We start from the raw sequence: 21244 nt of genomic DNA, 5'->3' as shown, positions 1-21244 counted from the left end.
GCTCTCCACTGTCAAGCACACCAGACAATCAGGGTTCTGCATTGGCATTTACCATCTGCTCAGTATGTACATAAGTAGCTTGCATTATAGATATTGAAGGATGTTGACTCTGCTCATATACTCCAATTGCTCTCAGGAGTCAGATTTCCAACACCTACACTTAGGACCAGACAGCCATGTATACAATTTACTGTATTAGTGCTTGAAAGGGTGTTCTAACTTTAACCAAACACTGTGTAAGGCAACTCATTGACAAGATGGGTGATGCTGGGTCAGTGTCCTTGTAATTACTACGCACTCCTTTGGCATTGCAAGTCAATGCGCGGGCAGTATTGAGACATGTTTTTATGTAACTCCGTGTTTAAGCTCAGTAGTTTCAGGAGCCGGAAAATAAGAAAAGGCTCTGGGGTCGTTGTGACGCTAACCCAGTGCTTGCCATTTGTGTATTTAAAGGCGTCTCCAAGCCGCCCACAACCAGATTATTCTTGTGCCATATCCATGTGTATTGTATATATGTGATCTTGTATAGGCTCCTAACATTTTCCCACCCTATGAACAGAGCTCGAGTTGAGGATCTTTAGTAAAATCTTAAGGTACCATCGTTGGAGTCCTATGCTTTTCTAAGCCCAAAGTGTACTTGCCTGTGTAACTAATTCGTGTCATGGTGTGTGTATCTAAATTGAACACCTGCCTTTATACCCTTCATGTGATGCTGCAGGTGTGGAAATGCACCGTCATTTCACTTGTTAATGCAAATATTTGGAGTGATATTTGGCGCTGCACCCACACGCGCGGTCTGGTTCCCGGCGCACATAGCCTGGGCTGCAGTGCACAAAGACCTTACACTGCCGCACACAGAGGAAAACAATTAGAGGGAACATTGATTGGCATTATAAATGACACTGCATTTAATGTATTTGTTTTTCTTTAAAACAGATAAATAAAAAGCATTGTCAGAACTAGCATTGTATTCCCCTGAGTCGGAAGCCGGGGGTTAGGCTGTAGCATACTTTTTAATCTTTTAAAAAATACTGTGTTGTGAGTGTGATTGTGATTGCTACAATCTTACCTCAGAAACCTTGCTTCCTCGCCGTGGCTAGAACCCCGCTCCCCGATCAGGCGTTTAGGCTCTGACGCGGGCGCAGACAGGGTTGGACGCCATCTTAGGTGTGAAGGAGGCTAGCGCACCAGCTGTTGGCTGCCTCCCGCCCTCTCAATAGTATTTAAGGTGCTCTGACAAGCAAGCGCTTAGAACTAGCATTGTATTCCCCTGAGGCGGAAGCCGGGGATAGTTAGGCTGTAGCATACTTTTTAATCTTTTAAAAAATACTGTGTTGTGAGTGTGATTGTGATTGCTACAATCTTACCTCAGAAGCCTCGCTCCCTCGCCGTGGCTAGAACCCCGCTCCCCGATCAGGCGAGTAGGCTCTGACGCAGACGCAGACAGGGTTGGACGCCATCTTAGGTGTGAAGGAGGCTAGCGCACCAGCTGTTGGCTGCCTCCCGCCCTCCCAATAGTATTTAAGGTGCGCTGACACGCAAGTGCTTAGAACTAGCATTGTATTCCCCTGAGGCGGCAGCCGGGGGTTAGTTTATAGCATACTTTTTAATTATTTAAAAAATACTGTGTTGTGAGTGTGATTGTGATTGCTACAATCTTACCTCAGAAACCTCGCTCCCTCGCCGTGGCTAGAACCCCGCTCCCCGATCAGGCGAGTAGGCTCTGACGCGGGCGCAGACAGGGTTGGACGCCATCTTAGGTGTGAAGGAGGCTAGCGCACCAGCTGTTGGCTGCCTCCCACCCTCCTCAGCCCTGTAAGATGAATGCCTATTCCCAACGGCGCAGCGGGTGGGCGCCGAAGGCGCTCAAAGGCAAGCCTGTCTGCGCCAGACCGGGGCAAGGGGCCACCCCCCCTGCTCCTTCACCGGGACTGAGGAAGCACTATAGCATAGAGCTTCTTCACCAACTACGGACCCCCACACTAGTAAACTGCCGCCACCAGTTCCACCCTCTTGAGATTCCCAACCACTGTCCTCACTGTAATATAGAGCTCATTAGCCCACCAAGTAAGAATGATTCGCAGGACTACCACATGCTTCTCCTAAACTGTAGATCCCTGCCAAAACATAGCCTGGAAATGTCCCTGTTGTTGTACGAACATATGCCTGATGCAGTCTTTTTGACTGAAACATGGTTGACCCAAGACTAAGAGCCTGACCTGGTGCAAGCACTTGCACCAGGCTACCAGATAGCTCGCACAGATCGTACTCAGGCAAAAGGCGGGGGATGCTATCATTTATAATGTCATATATGTATGTCACTGTTCGTCGGAGTCCATCGCTGACTGTGAAAGCATGCCCTTTGTCATTGAATTTTCCCCTAATAATAGTTTTACTGGCATTCTTATCTACCGTCCTCCAGGGTCAATTAAACAGTTTCAAACAGCTCTACCCTCTGCCGTGGCCAAACTGGTTACCTTCCTGTCAAATTTCACGCTACTTGGCGACTTCAATATTCATTTTGATAATACTTTGGATAACATCGCCATAGAGATGATAGCGAGTCTGGCTGCAGTCCAACTAGAGCAACTTTTACCATCTCTCACACATGTTAAAGGCCACCTCTTAGACCCTGTATTCAGCAACTGCGAACACCTCAAAGTGGGCACTATTAGCCGTCTTCCCTGGACAGATCATTTTTTGATCCCCCTCACCTGGACAACACACAAATCACCACTCCCTATTCCTACCCCGCGCAAAATGCGAAACTGGCCCAAATTTTGCATAGACCATTGGACCAACATTCTTACCACCACCAGACCCTCACTCCTCTGCGACCCTCTTTTCAATAATAATGAATATGACAACTGGATTACGAAATCATTGGACTCCATACTCTCTCTCCGTAATTCCTGCTCAAAAAGGCAGCACAAAAGAGCGCCTTGGTACTCAGGAGAGCTCAGAGGTAAAAAAGCTCTATGTAAGAGGCTGGAAAGAAAGTGGCGCTTGAGCTATTCCACTAAAGACAAAGCCATTTATAGGGAGGCCATCAGAACCTACAAATCCGAAATAAAATCAACACAATCGGCCTATTACAACGAGAAAATAATGTCGGCCAGATCTAAGCCTAAAGAGATATATCAGACACTAAAAACTCTGACTAGGCTTCCACCTCCCCCGGCCGTCAAATATAATCAACTTTCCCGTTGTAATAACTTGGCTGAGTTCTTCTTTCACAAAGTAAACAATCTACCCTTCTTTCCCGGATTCAGATGTAGAGCCCTCCATCCAAGGACCTCATCTAGCCGTGGAAATGGAGGACTCCCACCAAAATATCTTAGACCACTTTCCCCTGCTAGATTTAAAAACACTCGAGCATTTGATACACCAAATAAAATCTGGTTCCCCATGCGACCCTGCTCCTCCGAGCACGTTGGTCTTAGCCGACAAGGCTATTCTTCCCACACTCATGGAGTTACTGAACTCTTCCATAACGACTGGGACGGTACCGCCTACCTGGAAACACGCCATGGTACGAGCATTACTGAAGAAACTCACCCTTGAACCTGGCAACCTCAACAACTACCGCCCGATGTCATTGCTCCCCTGGGCAAGCAAAGTCCTCGAAAAACATATTAACATCTCTCTAACCAGGTTTCTAGAGTGTAACCATCTGCTTGATGCTACCCAGATGGGCTTCCGCCCCAAACATGGGACGGAAACTGCTTTGATGGTGGTAACAGAGGAAGCTAGGCGGATCTTGGATCAGGGAGGATCAGTGGCAGTGATCCTCCTTGATCTGAGTGCCGCCTTTGACACGGTGAACCATAAAATCCTTTTGCGCCGCCTCTTTAACCTAGGAATATCAGGAGAAGCCTTGGCCTGGCTTAAATCCTTCCTAGATGACCGGACCTTCCAAGTCTTTGAAGGAGCCTCTCTCTCCGCAAGCAAGCCTCTGGGCTGTGGGGTGCCGCAGGGCTCATCTCTGAGCCCTACGCTATTCAATGCATATATGAGACTGCTGGCTGGGATTGTCCGTCCGCATGGTATTATGTGGAGAAGTGTGGCTCAGGGGTTAGAGGCGGCAGACCCGGAATCTGAGATCGGTCCTGGACCAGGGTTCAATTCCCCGCCCCGGCGGGTCTTGGGCTAAAAATTCCACGGACTCGATAATTCTCGTCCCGGTGCCTCCTCAACTCACGGGTTCACACTCTGCGACTCTGGGCAATAGCTTGCTTAATCTCCACAACGGCCCCTCGCGGCGGGATGCCTGACTTTCACTCTGTGGACACCCTGTTGGGGCTTCTCACAGGGGAATACCAGGACGGGTTCCCTAGGCAAGCGCCAGGATGCCCTTTGTGGTGACAGGTTGCGCTATATAAGTATACCTACATTTACATTTACATTATTAAGATCATTACCTATGCGGACGACACTCAGCTAGTGGTCTCTCTTGCGCAAAAGAAAAGCCACCAACCACAGACCAGCCTGACAACATGCTTGGAACAGGTCAAGAGCTGGATGACGAAGTCATTCCTGAAGCTCAACGGAGAAAAAACTGAGCTTATGCTTCTTGGCCCATTGGCCCCCTCCACCTTGGAACTGTTATGGCCCATCAGTCTGGGCGTACCCCCCACACCCAAAGACAATATAAAAAGTCTTGGGGTGTGGTTGGACAAATCATTGACCTTCAACACACAAATACCTAAACTGTCAGCGACCTGCTTTGGACTCATTAGGATGATGAAAAAAATCCTCCTGATTCTTCCGTTTGAGGCCAAGCAGATAGTCATGCAGGGCCTAATCCAATCCCGCCTTGATTTCAGTAACGGCCTGTACCTAGCCGTACAAAATGGTGCCAAAGCCAAGATTCTGACGACTTTGAGGCCCCTCAAGATGGACGTGTTGCCATTAGAATAACAACACCACTTTTTCAACAGAAACACGCCTGATCTATTTTTCCTTTGAATTTTAAACTGCTCCCTTCCTTTAGCCTGGAGCGCCACCTAGTGGCCTAATCTTGAACTTCGTCCACCTATGTTTATTTTATCCTACATGTCCTGTTAATTTTTTGATCTGCCCCTCATATGCTTTTTATGGTTTTACTTTTGATGTTTCTAACTAGCGTCAGTTATAATATGTCATATATGTTTTTTACCCCTTTAGTTATCTTTCACTGCCAATCTTGTAGTGATTTTTGTGTCTACCTCGATACAACCTCCTATTCCTTTCCCTTCCTAGCCCTCTAGGTTTTCTCATCTGATCCCCTTTCTTACACTATGACCCATGACCTTTTTTTGTGTATTTGTGTTATGATTATCTGATTCGCTGGACTGTTTTTAACAATGCACCCAACTTGAGAATATGTGCAGTTTGATGACCCGGTACTTTTGTTCCTGAGCCTAGCAATCCTCACCTTGTGCCAGCGACGAAGAGCCTTCTGAGGGTGGGACACATTTCGAATTATTTCAAGGGAGCCAGGGTACTTTACCCCCCTTTTTTCATAGAAAGGACCCAAATAAGTCGGGGGCATGGCTACAGAGGGCCAATTTGACATTGTGCAGAATATTGCAGGCACTTCACAAGACAGACAAATGGCTGCACAAGAGTCAGCAGGCGACTGGGAGGTGGAAATTAGCCAGCAAGTAGATGACAGTATGCAGCAGGAAGGAGACCAGGAGGGTTTCTTGGAATTTATGTATGACAATGGTTTAGAAAATACACGCTTCAACAGGGAGTATATATTTCAAGTAGCCCGACAGGCGCCAGTTGATTTTGGAGAAGAAGAAGAAAACCTGGGAGAACTGTTGGATGGGCAATGGGTTTGGGTGGGTCATGACAGGGTGGTGGAAAACCAGCGGAGTGCAGCTAGTAAGCCCTGCAATAAAGACAATGCGTTAGTTAAAGGGAGACGGGAAGAAGTTCTTCGGAGCAAGGTTTGTATCTCTAGTAAAGCTAAGAAAAAGTCCGGCAGGGAAGGAGAATCTCATGGAACAGAGGAGATAAGTCTGGCGGCCGCTGATAGCAGTGGTTTTAAGGTTGGCTTTTCAGCAAATTCAGCAAGGGCGGGCAGACTTTTTGAGCGAGGGTCTGCCTAGGATTGGAACACTTATGATGGGGGGGGGGGGATGGGGATTGTCCAGGAGGAAGTAAGCACGTTTTTTATCCTCAGAGGGATAGGTTGGGAGAATTACCCCGGTTAGGTGATATGGAGAAAAATGATGGGGAGCATGTTTGTAATGAGTCGGAGGACTTGTTCCACAGAAAAAGAAATAAAGGGAGGGGGAGTGGGGAACAACCTCTGCTAAATCGTTTCAGGTTTCAAGAGAAGATGCTGCACCCTTGCTACAGGAGAATCATGAGCGGATTTCTCAGACTGAATTCCAGAGGAGAGAAGAACAGTTAACAAAGGGTAAGCAGTGCTGGTGGGGGGCATGGGATATAGTCCCGCCCAAAAGGTCAAACGCCTTAGCAGGGGATAATTTACAAATGTCTTTAGTGCGAAACAAAGAGTTAGTTTCCACAACAGGTGAGCTTGGTGGTGATCTAAGTACAACACGAGAAGTAGGTAAAGAAGGGTTAAGTGTGCCAAAGAGACTGCCTTATATGGGGTTGGCGATGCCGTTGGGCTCTCATTTAAGTGTTAAAACCAAACAAAAAATCTGGCAGCATGAGTATGTAGATGTTTTTCGTTTGTTGCACCGCGACCTACAGGCCAAAAGGGTTCTAAAGAGGAGGAACTAGAACTAGCTAGGCGGCCTAGAGTCCCTCGTAATATAGACAACTGGACATCGGCCTTTCTGATATTTGCCAGTATATACTGCGAGAGGTACCCAGACAGAGTGGTATCCATATTTAAGTATATGGATGTCGTGCGAAAGGCACATATGCATTTTGGAGGTTTTTCCTGGTTAAATTATGACGAGGAGTTCAGGGCCAGGATGAGTATAGCTGTAGATAGGACATGGGGGGACATTGATACAGAATTATGGCTTCAGTGGATGTCCTCTTCACACCCTCCAGCCACCACGCACACAGCTAGTGGTCTGCCAGTGGTTTATCGGCCCTTTCTTGGGCGCGCCGCCCAGGGAGGGGCGGGGACAATGGCAAGAGGACAGACAAGTGGAAATGGGGCATGCTGGAATTATAACAGGGGATACTGTAACAGACCATACTGCCGCTTTAAGCACGAATGCTCTCAATGTGGGGGTAGGCATGCGCTCCACCAATGTTTTCCAGCTGCCCCAGGGGGAATGGGACACAGATTTCCAAAGCAAGGCCAATCAGCGAGGGGAAGAGGGGCTCCACTCCCTCCTTTACCAAAAAGCTTTTACCCCAATTAAATGGGAGTTCTTGGTTCCATGGCTGAATATTTATCCAGACAGCGATGCAGCATCAAAACTATATTGGGGGTTTAGAGAAGGCTTCAGAATTAGTTACCACGGCCCGAGAATCAAACGTTGGGCAGATAATCTGAGGTCTGCGAAAGAGTTTCCTGAAGTGGTGCGGCAAAAGTTATGGGAGGAGGTAGGGCTAGGCAGGGTGGCAGGCCCCTTTTGCCAAATTCCCTTCCCAAACTTGATTATTTCACCGTTAGGAGTCATACCCAAGAAAAAACATGGGGAATATAGGATGATACAACATCTTTCATGGCCAAAAGGCATGTCCATTAAAGATTTCATTCCTGAAGAGGATACATCTGTGTCCTATACCACAGTAGATGAAGCTTTGAAAATGGTCAAAAGGTTGGGAAGGCTAGCAGAACTTGCAGAATGCGACATCCAATCTGCATTCAGATTGATCCCAATTCACCCGGCTGATTTTGAGTTGATGGGGATACAATTTGATGGTTATTTCTTTTTTGATAAAGTGCTCCCAATGGGCTGTGCAGTTTCATGTGCCATTTTTGAATTATTCAGTTCGTTTTTGCAATGGGTTTTTCAGCAGGTTTGTACATCAGGACAAGTTTGTCATTACTTGGATGATTTTTTGTGGGCCAGGCACAGTCTGGAGACTGTAAAGCAGCATTGACGTCATTTCAGAGTATGGCAAACAACTTTGGAGTCCCTTTAGCGCATGATAAAACAGAGGGCCCAGATACTACGATCACTTTTTTAAGCATTGACATTGATACAACAGTGATGCTGGCCAAACTTCCACAGGTCAAACAAGAAGAAATCAAGAGGTGCATATTGGAGGCTCTAAACGTGGACAAATTGCAGTTGAGGCAAGTTCAGTGCTTGCTAGGGTATTTAAACTTTGCCTGCATAGTAGTTCGAGCAGGTAGAACTTTCTGTAGACAGCTAGGTATGGCAATGTCAGGAGCTACTATGCCGCACCACAGGGTTAGGTTGACAAAGAGCGTCAAGGAAGATTTAAGGATTTGCCTGTTTTTTCTTGAGGAGTTTAATGGTGTGTCTTTATATTTCAAAGAAGAAGGCATGCAGTGGCAGGTACAGCTTTACTCAGATGCTTCCGGTGCGAATGGCTTTGGAATATTTTGGGCTGGGCGCTGGTGCGCAGAAGAATGGCCAGAGTCTTGGAAGGCATAAGCACGCAGCATTGCGTTCCTTGAATTGTTCCCATTATTAGTGGCACTGATGGTGTGGGGTCCTGAGCTGAGTAATAGAACGATTTTGTTTCACGTGGATAACATGTCAGTTGTCAACCTTGTCAATAGGCAAAAAGCAAAAGATCTGAGGGTGTTGAGTTTATTGAGGGCTTTTATGTTGTTGATTCTCAAGCTGAACATTGTTTTCAAGGCAAAACATATTCCAGGAGTTAATAACATGATTGCTGATGCGCTTTCTCGTTCTCAGTGGCAAAGGTTTCGGTCACTGGCCCCTGGAGCGGCAAACTCGAAAACTCCAATTCCTCACAGTGTCTGGGCTCTAGGGGACTGAGAATCGTGCATCTGGAGGAACAGTCTATTGCGCCGGCTACTCAACAGGCTTACAGGCTGGTGTGGCAAAAATTTCTAAGTTATGGGAAAAGTGTTACTAATGTACCGAGTGAGGAGATGTCATTTCCTTTTGTGCTGGATTTTGTGCTAATGTTGATTTCAAAAGGTCTTTGCCATTCAACCATTGCGTGCAAATTCGCTGGGGTCTCTTTTTATGGGCATTTATACTGGGGTTTTGATCCCATTGACAATGTCTTAGTTAAGAAAATGTTGAAAGGTTTACAAAAAGAACAGTTTATGATAACGAAAGGGAGAGCTCCCATTTCTTTTGAGTTATTACAGCGTTTATTGTTGAAGCTGCCTGAGGTCTGTTATGATACACGTGAAGTTAAACTGTTTCGTTTATGTATGCTTTGGTTATTTTTCGGGGCGTTTCGAATCTCAGAATTGTTGGGTTTACGGGACGAAATGGTTTGGACAGCAAGGAGGTCTTTTTAGAAGGGGACACGTTACGCATTTGGTTAAAAAAGTCAAAGACTGATCAGTTGGGGCATGGAGTCTGGATTCACCTGAGTGCCATTTCCTATATAGGGATGTTGTCCAGTGGGTGAATGGAAGGTTTTCAGGTTTTCCACAGGATTTTCAGAAGGCCCAATTTTTGTCCATAGTCCAAAGGTTAAGATAACTAGTCATCAACTTTTGGTGGTAATGAGAAAAGCTTTAACATTGCTGGGAGAAGACCCTTCCACTTTTGCAGCACATTCTATCAGAATAGGAGCAGCGTCAGAAGCAGCTAGATTGGGTCTAGGTTGGGGGATGATCAGGAGAATAGGTAGATGGTGATCTGCATGTTGTGAGAAATATGTAAAAAAAAAAAAAAAGAATGTAAAAAAAAAATTACAAATAAGCATACAAATATGTCAGAAGTTTTGCATGTTTATTATTTTGCTTTTGCTGATCTACAATTTTCTTTTACCTAGGTGATATTTGTGGTTTGCGTTCTGATAAAAAGCAAATATGGATCGTAGGCCATTCATTCGTCAAGTGGGCTGCGATCTTTGCAGACAATCAGATTTATGGAAGGAACTTAGGCATACCAAACGATTGTTATGAACTTTACTGGTGCGGTAAAGGAGGTTTGAGATGGGATAATCTGTTTCCATTGCTCACTCAAATTCGTTATGACAGAGGTGGACCAGAAATGTTGATTCTGCATCTAGGAGAAAACGAATTAGTTTCCTTATCTGGTCTCAGTTTAATAAAAAAAAATGCAGTTAGATCTAGCAGTAATCAAAGGTAATTGGCTTGGTACCAGATTAGTTTGGACTGAATTTGTTTTCAGGAAGCAATGGAGGAATGCACGGAACCACAGTGCCATGGAAAAAGCGCGAAAAAAGCTTCATAAGGCAATGAAAATCTTTTGTGTAAGTAGGGGAATGTTGACAATTGCGCATGATAACATCACTGGCAAGGAGGGTCATCTGTTCAGAGAGGATGGAGTTCACCTAACTCAATTAGGAATGGCTTACTACATACTTGAGATACGGGATATCTTGTCCAGGGAATTGAATGTTGATTTGCGGGTTTCACCGGGGATTGGTCATGATTAAAAGGTATTTTGATTTATCCTACGATACGGCATTTGGGTGGGGTCAGGAAAAATCTGGCGTTTTTCCTGAGTGGCGAAAAAGGGGAAGGTCAATGTCTAGAGCGGACAATGATCGTCCTTCATGAGAGAGGGTGGGGAAGATCAGAATGGGGGAAAAAGAAAGGAAAAGAAAGAAAGAGAAATGTTTTGAAATTTTGGGTGAATTAATAAAATGAAATATATAAGGGTTTTGTATATAAACAGTTAAGGAAATATGTTCAAAATGAAATTGTTGGTTTTGGCATGAGTTTCTAAATTCTATGGTTTCGGAAAAAGTTATAAATGTGATATTTTGAGTTATGGAAAGTGAAATATAATTGCCTGATCTTATTTAATAAAGGTGGCCTTTTTTGCTACAGTGGTGTTGTTGTTTCTCTTGGCCTGGGTCATCTTGGGCGATGGGGTCCTCTCGGGGAGTAGAAGCGATAGCGTTTCTCCCCCCGGGGATTTTCGCCCGAGTGGGACAGGCCGGAGGCGCAGATTGGCGGGTTGGGTAGCGGCGCGAGGGGCTGGTGACGTCATTAGAAGAACGGAGGAGCAATTTCGTAGTGCGGCGTGAGGAGAGCGGTGAATCCTTTTTGTGAGGCCCACCCACCCACCCTAAAAAAAAAAATAATAAAAATAAAAAGATATATATATAAAAAATATATTAAAAATATAATAATAAAAAAAAAATTATTAAAAAAAAATATATATATAATGAATAAATAACATGAAAATATATACCTATATATGCATATTTATATGAGATAGACAAAGCAAACTTTCCAGTAGATTGCCACGATAGGACAGGCAGTTGCGCTACTCCATGACTTTGAGTCGAAAAAGGGGGAGGTCAATGTCTAGAGCGGACATTGATCGTCCTTCATGAGAGAGGGTGGGGCAGATCAGAATGGGGGAAAAAGACAGGAAAAGAAAGAAAGTGAAATGTTTGAAAGTTTGGGTGAATTAATAAAAGGAAATATATAAGGGTTTTGGATATAAACAGTTAAGGAAATATGTTCAAAATGAAATTGTTGGTTTTGGCATGAGTTTCTAAATTCTATGGTTTCGGAAAAAGTTATAAATGTGATATTTTGAGTTATGGAAAGTGAAATATAATTGCCTGATCTTATTTAATAAAGGTGGCCTTTTTTGCTACAGTGGTGTTGTGTCTCTTGGCCTGGGTCATCTTGGGCGAGGCGGGACCGCGGCTGCAGGGAGAGAGTATTGCAGTGCAGCCTCCTGACACTGGTGGCATGCCCCCTTGCCAATGAACTAATTCCGGGCGGTAATATTTATGGTAATATAATTTTTTACTGTCTGAAGAGATAGAAATAATATAAATGTGCGTAACTGTCACTGTATTGTCCGCCAATTATTTGCACTCAACTCCTCTCACGGTTACCACTGTTGCTGTCAATGACCTAGGCACACGGCACTGCCATGTTTCTTAGAGCACCACTCACTGCCGTGTTTCAGGTGGAACTCTTTGAGGCAAATACACAAAAAAAAGTGGTACAAAAAGGCATTGAGTGACTTATTAGCCCGAGGGGAAACTTGCCCCGTGGCTCCGGTCACGCTCCTGAGCACTGTCTTCAGCAGGCACCAATGCACTGAGGCGGACTGTTAGAGTCTCCGCTGCAGGAGGCCCAGTAGTACCTAGAAACCAAGAGTAGCACAACACCTGCAGCGTCTCAACTCAGTCCTCCTGCGGCGCGGACCACAACAGCACAGAACTCCCCTCCGTTCACGTAGGACGGTCAACCCACTGCTGAAAAAGTGTGTTGAAGTCGACCAGGCGTCGGGTGATACTCAAATTTCACAGATCTTGAAAGGAAGCTGTGATTGTAATACAAGCTTCCACAGTGTGTTGGTAGCCTTTGCTCTTGTATACACTATACGAAAAAATCTAAGCGGAGGTTGAAAGGCTAAGTGGAAGCGAGCAGCCTCTGTGAGGTGAATCCAGGAGGAGGCCGCATATAATAATAACTGTCCTTTTAACATAATGCTAATAACGGAGGCCGTCATTTAATATAACCCACGGCCAATACCTAACAATGTAGGCCTGGAAAGCAAAGCTATAGTGATAGCAGCAAAAATGTGTCCACGCTCGCTGTGTTAGCAACATTCAGTCACACCTGAACTGCTGTCTGCCCTGTCACCGCTGTCACACAATTGTGACCTTATATTACTGTGTGGAGAACCCGCCCACGCTTGCCAGAACACAGAGATAAGAAGCCCCAGGCAGATGATAAAAAATATTTCACTTCGAACAGAGGAAGACAGTCTGCAAAAGTATGTAAACAGAAATAAACATAAATGTTCCTGTACAGAAAACGTTTTTCACAAAACTCTTAAACACACTGAAGTAACAATGCAGGCGTTTGACAGGTGTAATGATAACATAAGTTCCCCTCTACTAATGCTAAATTCAACATGGTCATTTATTAAGCAATTTAATACAAAAATATCGGTATGCCCTCCCTAACAATCAAATATAAAACATATAAAATGATTAATAAACATATTCATTATAACATTCAGTTTAATATATTCAAGAAACTTTTTTTTTTAATTTGGCTTATTTCATCACTTTATTATTATCATGCCAGTGAAAAAAATCATAAAGTAATACATAGAACAAACCTATCTGAGCATATGCAGAAAAAGAATTGGGCACTGCAATTGTATATCTGGCATAAGAGGGGGCTTCTATTGTTTATTCTTAGGCTATTGGAAATGAAGCATTACCTAGAAGACAAATCTATGAGTGGCGCTCAAGTAAATAAGCCAGGTTCTGTAAACATTCACATGATGTCTGTAACAATGAAGCCTCATCACTTGAGTAAAGTCGTCCAGTCACAGATAACTAACAAGAATCTACTCAAAGGCTTTACTCGGAAATTAATACAAATACAGAATTACATTCTGAGCAGTTTAAAGTACAGCAAAGAACCATACACAGTTCTCCATAAAATCGGGCATAGGTTCACGTTAATAGAATGGGGAAAGGGCCTTCTATGTTGCACGATAAATTACTCTCTTTTATAGCAAGTTAAACAAGCACTTCATACAGTTACTATATTAGTGCCAGATTCTCATGATCTAGTCTAATAGGATGTCTTGACAGATAAACATCGAGACCTGTAGCAATGCTGTATTATGTCAGTACCTGAGACCACTCTGGTACCTCCAGCATTTAGTTAATATTGGTGCCCTTCAGCTTCTGGTGCTTTACAGCAGTTTTAAGATCTTTTTAGAGTTTCTTGTTGCGCAAATGGGTGCAACTTCTGATATTTATATGTTTCCCTCTTCATCATTGCTTGATTTTGCTAACGAGAAATTGTCACTCATAGTCGTAGAAATGTCACTCATAATTGCTCTGAAATTATGGAAATGTCACACATAGCAATCTAAAACCTTGGCAGCTATGGGCACTGCCTCATGTAACTAGGGTGACCAACCGTCCGTAAATTTCACGGACAGTCCGTAATTTCGGTCGTCTGTCCGTTGTCCGTGAAGGATTCTTTAACGGACGCCATTTGTCCGTAATTTTAACTGGTCGCACAACCGGCACAGTTGGCCCCCACCTCCCTTCTTGACTGCGATGCTGCCGAGGTCGGGTGTAACAGACTCCGAGGCAGTACAAAAGCTCAGATACCCATCAGCATTGGCGAGGCACAGCAGGATGGCAACCCTCACACCTTCAGCCATTGATGAGCTGTTAAGAGGTGCTTGAAGGTGACAGAGGGAGGGGCGGCAGCTTCAGGAGCAGGGGCATCTATTCAGATGCAAACAGCACTGAATGCGTCTTGTATCTGCAATTGGTGTGAGACATTCCCTTTCTGCCCAGGGCCCCAAACATCCTAGAACCAGCCCTGATTACACCTAGGTAGCACGTGGTTCACTTCACAGAGCTTAATTACTGTCACTAAACTGTAAACAAACCTCGATTCTTCAAATATGCAGTCTATATTGTAATAAAATAGAGAAATGGCACTATCACACTCACACTGATTAACAAAGTATGGAGGACAATCAGTTAAATCAGTTCTCTTGGAGTATCTCCTTTCAGTACTGTACATCAGTGTGGGGGGAGGGTGGCAAAACTAACATTTTGGAAACAGAGCCTGTCTTCTCATTGTTTTGTCCAGGTGGGGGGTGAGGAGCCCTCCCCCACCCTGGAAGAGACCAAGATGATACTAGTATACTGCATACCCACCCCTGTGTCCACCCTGGCGGATCCTGTTCCCCCTCCAGTGATGGCTCTTGTCCCCCCATGTGGTGGCTCCTGTCCCCCCCATCCCCGCCTTGATGGCTCCTGTCCCCTCCTGTAGTGGATCCTGTCTCTGCCCTGGGTGGCTTCTGTCCCAGTCCTGGAATGGCTCCTGCAGCGAGGGTGAAGTTCTTGATGGGCCTCTTCTCAAAAAGGCTCAGCTCAAAATTAATATGAAAAGGTGGGCGAGTGAGTAAGTGAAGGGATGGCTGGATGAATTAGTGAAAGGGTGAATGGATGAATGAAAAATTGAATAGATGGATAATGGGAGGGGATGGATGGATTGATGAGCGAGTGGAAGGATGGAAGAGAGAAAACGGATATAGATGGATGTATGGGTGGAAGGGTAGCTGTATGGGTAAAAGGGTGGATGGATGAGTGAACGGATGGATGAGTGAAAAGGTGGATGATGGGTGAGTGGGTGGATGGATGAGTGAAATGATGGATGGATTGATGAATTGATAAGTACAAGGGCGAATGGATGGATGGATGAGTGAAAGGGTGGATGTAAGGATGGATGAGTGAGTGAAAGGGAAGGTAGATGGACAAAATGATGAATAGACCAGTGAAGGAGTGAAAGTATACATGGATGAGAGAAAGGATGGATGAGTGAAAGGGTCAATGGATGGATTCATGAGCGGATGAGTAGATGGATGAATGGATGGATGGGAGGATTGATGGATGCAAGGAGGGTGGGTGGATGGATGGATGGAAGGAAGGATTGCTAAGTGAAAGAGTCGATGGAGAGAGAAAGGGAGGATGATGGATGACTGAAAGGGTGGATGGGTGGAAGGATCAGTGACTGGGTGGATGGATGAGTAAGTGAAAGGATGGCTGGATGGGTGAAAGGGTAAATCTCTGGATGGATGGGTGAATGGACGAATGGGTAGAAGAGTGGATGGATAAGTGTACAGATGGATAGGGTGAAAGGGCGGATGGATGGATAATGGATGGATGAGTGAAAGGATGGATGAAGGGGTAGATGAGTGAAATGAAAGATGGAAGGATACATGATGGATAGGTTTGCAAATGGCTGAATATGTCTAGATATGGCTGAGCTTACTTATATACAATTGCGCGACCTCTGATGTGTCTGTAAAACGTATCCAATTGTCCTGAAGTTTTGTCCTGAATTTTGACCTCCTGTCCTGAATTTGTGTCCTGAATTTTGACCCTTTGTCCTGAATTTTTACACTCACCGTCCTGAATTTGCACCAATGCCAGTTGGTCACCCTACATGTAACTTAACGTTTGCTTTTGTAATTTGTTCACTTGTAACGTTTCTCCTCAAGTATCTGTTCGTACTGTGAAGCGCTCTGACACCTCCGGGTAAGGTCCGCGCTATAGAACGCATAAAATAAATAAAAAATGTTTGGCACGGGTCCGGAGGGGCGGGTGCAGCGAAGCAGAGGATCGGGCCCAGCCTCGTCCCCCGGAGGTGGAGACTAGCGCTACAAGGGCGCTCAGAAGCGGCGCGCCCACTGCTGGAAGGCGTATATGATGTACCGGCTGGAAACGGAGGAGACACGCAGAACACACAGCTGTGGAAGTGGGTGACAGACCGCGAGGCGCTGCAGCGGCGTGACCGGAAGCGGCGTTAGCTCGTGACGTAGCTGCACCGCCAGACCTTATTCTTTCTCATTTCGGAGCATTGCATTGCAACATTAATGGCTCACACGCGCGAGTTCTGATGTGCTAGTTAGTATCTGTAGTATCACGCTCTGCGGAAATCAGGGAAAGTTCGTCATGAAGTGGCCTAACTGCCCGCCCAATAAGTATTCCAGAAGCTGCGTGGCGGCCATTCTAGATTGGGCTTCCCCTGCGTATTGTAATGGGTCAGTGGAATGGGTGTTACGTGAACGCTGCGGCCATCTTTGAGTAGAGAACTACTAAGGGCAGTGAATATGGAGATAGTACGGAATAAACTTGTCTTCTCCTGCTGGTGGCGCTTAAGTTGATTTCAAATCAAGGGCCATCATATGCATTTACTTGACTGTTGAGATTAGTTTGTTTCTTGAGTGCATGGCTACCACGTTTTCAAACTGTTTATTTGATGACCTTACCATATAGTTTCGTTGTACTTAAGAAATACCTTATACTGCATACCCTCCTGATTCAAGCTGGAGACTACTGATTTCAAGAATAGCCTCTAGGATTCCGATTCCTACATGCAGAAACCTGATTTGGAGTTTTGTAAAACTGCCAAAAATAAAATATTGATACCCGTCACACATGCTCTATACTTTTCACATCAAAGGTTATGCTTTGTTCTTAATGCTTGGAGGGGGGAATAAGGAGCATGTGATAGGCCTCGACATTTTATTTTTGTCTGTTTTACACAGCACAAACAAAAACAGTTATAACTCCGTTTTAGGTCTCGCCTGTCGATGCGCATGCGCATCGAGCAAGCGAGACTATGGGGGCTCATCGACTCTTTATCCAACTTGCAAGGAATCGTGGCGATTCCTTGCAGTGCCCGTGACTTTTAAGCTCAATGCGCATGCGCATTGAGCTTAAAAGCGCGTGCACATGGCCCCAGCCGCCTGCCTTGCCTACTCTCCCGCCCCCTCACTTCTTGATTGCACGGCCGCTAGGCCGTGCCTCCCCTACTCCTCCTCCTACTCTCCTCCCCTCCCGTCTGTTCCCGCACTCCTCCCACACCCCCGCTCCTCCCCCTCACTCTCTCTGCCCGCCCGCTCTCCACTCTATCAGGCAGCCAGCCGCACTCCTCCCACACCCCCGCTCCGCCCCCTCACTCTCTCTGCCCGCCCGCTCGCCCCTACTGTGAAACCTAACCAATCGCTAGTTGTATGGAAATAAAGAGGTGGGCTCTTTAAATAGGACTTGAAACCACTCCGTAATTTTACTTATAATTGTTTAGAATTATTTCCGTGAAAAGATAGCCTGAATGGGTGTAGGCAGTTAATACGTTTTGAATTCTGCTATAACCATTCTCGGTCTGTAGTGCGTAATGTTTGGTTGCAAAATCAATGTTAGTCCTGCTTTTATTTTTATCATGAGACCAGTGTTGGTCCTACATTTGTGTCTGCTCGGGATGAGCTAACGCGAGAGCGCCTAAATAAAGTTAGGACTGCTGGGTGAGTTGCGAGTCCTGTGAAAGGAAGGGGAAATCCTCTGTCGTCCGCACTACGAATTGGGTAAGCACCGGTTTGGTCTCCCGCTGTCTCGCTGTTTATCATATGGCGAGCAACAGAATCGGGAACGCGTAAATTTAGACAGTGTCCCGGGATACTAGGTCTAAGTCGGCATTATCAGCCGTATAAAGGGGAACGTGTATGTGTCAACGCGTCCCTGAGTTTCACTCTCGAGCTACTAATCTCTTCTAATCTGCACTGCAAGTTGTACACATGGGGACGCATAACTAATACCACGTATAGTGGCCTTATGGACATATAATGAACACCATGTCCCGAGGTTTCTTCTTTTCTTTCTCTTTTTATTTATTGGCAATGTGAGTAGAGCACTTGGGGACTTTACATTCAATACCGCGTTCTCTTTGTAGATACGTGATAGCTGTCTGAAATTGCTTGAGTCTCCCGAAATAACACGGTTGACATTTATTTAGGTAATTGATGAGGATTTTTCTTTGAAGTTTATATGCTTCACGTTCCGTGCCCGCCCGCTCTCCACTCCATCAGGCAGCCAGCTTCAGGAGAGCAATCTGCGGGGTGCCGCCATTTTAGCAGCACGGGCTTTCCCGATCACGACTGCCACATGAGCGCCAGCTTATTTGAAAAGGGTTTGAATGCACAGGCCCGGGCCCTGCAGTCCCAGTGCTGCACATGTTCGAAATGTTGAGCTGCCACTATGTGTTGGCTCACAATAGGAACACGAACACGCTGCTTCTGTCTCCCTACTTACCAGTCCATTTGAAACCAAAGAAACTGAGGCACATGGATGCTTCACGTTCTATTTCATTCTGCATTTCTTAAGGGGATTTGCTTTTTTGAGATGATGTGACTATGCAGTCACCCCCTAACCCTCACCCCCTCACTCTCACCCCACACCCTCACCCCCTCACCCTCACCCCCTCACCCTCCACCCTCACTCACCCTCAACCCCTCACCCTCACACCCTCAACCCTTCACCCTCAACCTCTCACTCACCCTCACTCACCCTCAACACCTCACCCTCACCCTCACTCACCCTCAACTCCTCACCCTCACTCACCCTCACTCACCCTCACTCACCCTCACCCTCCCTCAACCCCTCACCCTCACTCACCCTCACCCTCACTCACCCTCACTCTCACCCTCACTCACCCTCACTCACCCTCACTCTCACTAACCCTCAACCCCTCACCCTCACTCACCCTCAACCCCTCACTCACCCTCACTCACCCTCACCCACCCTCACCCTCACTCACCCTCACTCACCCTCAACCCCTCACCCTCACACAGTGCAATAGGTCTCGGAGCATTTGAGTTAGAGCTTTTAGAAATGTTTATGGCTTTTTTTTTTAATTCTTTAGCATTGGCTACAGGAAACAAAAATGCTAAAGATTTACAAAAAAACCCATAAACAATTCTAAAAGCACTAACTCTAATGCTGCGAGACCTATTGCATTTCCAATGCTTGTTTATTTGTGCCAGCCCTGCCAAGTGCCACGCATCAGGCGTTAAGACTAACGCATTTTAATGTGGTGCTCCGCATCACTGCATTAAAATGTCATGTTACTTACCGGTAATCTTCATTACTGCGATTAGGGTCCTCTTCCAGCCAATCAAAATGCTAGAAAATCAAAAGCTAAAGGTCACATAAACCCCGCCCACCCACTGCCGTGCCTGTTAGGGCTCGCCCCTCGCGATGCAGTACGCAGAAGTGCTTGTGCAGGCGAGCCCTTTTGTGGAGAGTTCCAAATCGGACATTGGAATCGCACACGCTCGTGCGTGTGAGATTCCTTTCTGTCCACGGTATTGGCGTTTGCGGTCGTCTTTTTTAGAAAGACAATACGCAATAGGCCATGGGCGGTCGCGTTGCTCTGTCCATGGCCTATTGGTGTCCGTTACCCGCACGCCGACATCTGTTTTCAATTATCGCGCACCACTCGTGGGATTGTTATTGTTTTAAAGCATGCTTGCGGGGAGGGGGGGGTTGGAAGGGAATCAAAAAAACAAATCATGAATTCTCATTTAAAATATACATTCTTGTCCAGAGGTCTCAAATTCCACTCTTGTGAAATATAGCAACAAGGCAGCGTTTAAACTTAGGGGTTCAGCTCCCCTCAGCCCATTGCTTATAGCACTGAACCCCGCAACCGCTCAGAGGGGTGTTCACACCAGCACATGAACACACCCCCTGTCTGACTGGTCTCTTTCAGGGGTGCATCCCCGCTGCGTGAGCGCTCTTTACAGGACGGAAACATATCAGCTCAGATCAGGCATGAAAAGGCAGAACACAAGAAAGCCAGCCCTTCCCTCCAACCCCTGGGATGTCCCCACCTATGCATGCCCTCCCTATACATTCATCTATGCCATGCACCCCGCACTGAACCCCGCTGAATGAACGCACGCACCACATACATACATCCACCCCTGACATGCCCGACCCCATCACACAGCCACAGCTCGACCCCACCACACACAGCCACAGCCCCCTCATCTGGAATGGCGTTAACTTATCATCTCCCCCCCCCCAACCCCTACCCTCCTTCCATCTCCTCTACCCCAGCGTCAGACTGCCCTTCGTAGTGTCTTGGGGTATACCAGCATGGGGCACTATACACTTCTTGAGAACTGTTTTCTGTTGTACAGCGCATAGACGCACGTAGTGCCCTCCCACAGGTACCAACAACCAGGAAAACAAGCATTTGCAATGCAATAGGTCTCGCATTATTAAAGTTTGAGCTATTGGCATTGCTAAATAATGTAACACCAATAGCTCAAACTTTAATAATGCGAGACCTATTGCATTGCAAATGCTTGTTTTTTCTTGCTCCGATGGCGGTTGGAACATTGGTGCTCTGTATCCTGTTGCTATTTCCGGTTTTGCTGCAGGATGTTTTGCGGTACCATGAGTTTTTAACAGTCTATTTTTTTAAAGGACTTTTCTTGTTGTTTAGATGCACATGTATTATTTTCTGACTTTGATGTCTCTGCGCTACCATACCGGTGCACCGGTCGGCCGCGCTCCTGGGTCAGGACGCTCCCCGCTCATGTGCTGGGCTGGGGTGGGGAGCTCTCCTGACGTCCTGGCCCCGGGTCGTTCGGGCGCTGGAGGTTGCAAGCAGCGTCCGGCCCCCTCGGCCATGTTGATTTCTTCTGTGGCTGGGGGGGTGATTGCAGGGCTGTCCTTTGTGTTTTCCTTGTCTCTTGTTTCATGGGACTTGGTTGTTTGGGGGCAGTATTTTATGGGAGTTGTTGGGTACTTCCTGGTGTGTGTGTTGGGCTTCCTGTTTGGTTGCTCTTCCTGCTGG

At 46.1% G+C, this 21244-nt stretch overlaps 1 protein-coding gene across 1 annotated transcript in view; it reads left to right on the top strand.

Moving 5' to 3' along the window:
• Positions 1-16210: 16210 nt before the first annotated feature.
• LOC147700868 (C-type lectin domain family 2 member L-like) overlaps positions 16211-21244 on the top strand; it is an 81885-nt gene continuing 76851 nt past the window's right edge. Inside the window, exon 1 of the mRNA XM_086929763.1 lies at positions 16211-16357. Within this exon, the coding sequence (XP_086785889.1) occupies positions 16306-16357 (52 nt within the window). The 5' untranslated portion in view covers positions 16211-16305. The remainder of the gene's footprint in view (positions 16358-21244) is intronic.

This window comes from Lissotriton vulgaris, chromosome 7 (assembly GCF_964263255.1).
Source record: "Lissotriton vulgaris chromosome 7, aLisVul1.2, whole genome shotgun sequence".
Classification (NCBI taxonomy): domain Eukaryota; kingdom Metazoa; phylum Chordata; class Amphibia; order Caudata; family Salamandridae; genus Lissotriton; species Lissotriton vulgaris.
Note: the sequence above shows the minus strand (reverse complement) of the source record. Positions and strands in the feature narration are given on the sequence as shown.